General features: G+C 35.1%; 1 protein-coding gene across 1 annotated transcript in view; it reads left to right on the top strand.

Annotated features, from left to right (window-relative positions):
* Nucleotides 1–416: 416 nt before the first annotated feature.
* Nucleotides 417–561, top strand: part of PPAT (phosphoribosyl pyrophosphate amidotransferase) — an 18,884-nt gene continuing 18,739 nt past the window's right edge. Inside the window, exon 1 of the mRNA XM_012641099.1 lies at nt 417–431. Within this exon, the coding sequence (XP_012496553.1) occupies nt 417–431 (15 nt within the window). The remainder of the gene's footprint in view (nt 432–561) is intronic.

The following is a 561-nucleotide window of genomic DNA, read 5'->3' as shown; positions in this document are numbered from 1 at the left end:
AATGTAGTGATATTAAAGTGGAAGCAGTTTGTAGGGGAATCAATTTTGATGGGGGAAAAGAGTTTGATTTTAGAATTGGAGGTTTGAGATAACCTTAAATATGCATGGTTAAGTTGTAAATATAGGCTCTCTGCTTAGGAGTAATGCTAAGGAGTTTGGAGCCATGTGCCTGCATGAAAGGGCTAGAAGATCCCTTTAAGAAGTGGAGATATTGGCATTCACAACATCTTCATTAGACTAACCTGTGGTTAAAATCGGGGACTTCAGAAGCTGAGTGGTTTACTTATTTATTAATCAATATTTAAAGCATTTAAATAATGAAGAGCCCAGGGTGATGAACTGAATAAAACAATGTAATTGCTGCTTGACATGGTAATGACTGCATAGCTTTCTCATAATTTGGTGTAGTATCAGAGATGCAAAGGATGTTGGTAAGTGGGGTCATTTTTTTTAACCACATGATATATAGAGCTGTTAAACATGAAAATCAACTAACTCAAGTTAACCAATTATAATCTATATCCTCTTAATCGTCTTCTGCATTGGTACCTTTGTTATACT

Source organism: Propithecus coquereli, unplaced genomic scaffold, assembly GCF_000956105.1.
Source record: "Propithecus coquereli isolate 6110/MARCELLA unplaced genomic scaffold, Pcoq_1.0 Scaffold162, whole genome shotgun sequence".
Lineage (NCBI taxonomy): Eukaryota > Metazoa > Chordata > Mammalia > Primates > Indriidae > Propithecus > Propithecus coquereli.
Note: the sequence above shows the minus strand (reverse complement) of the source record. Positions and strands in the feature narration are given on the sequence as shown.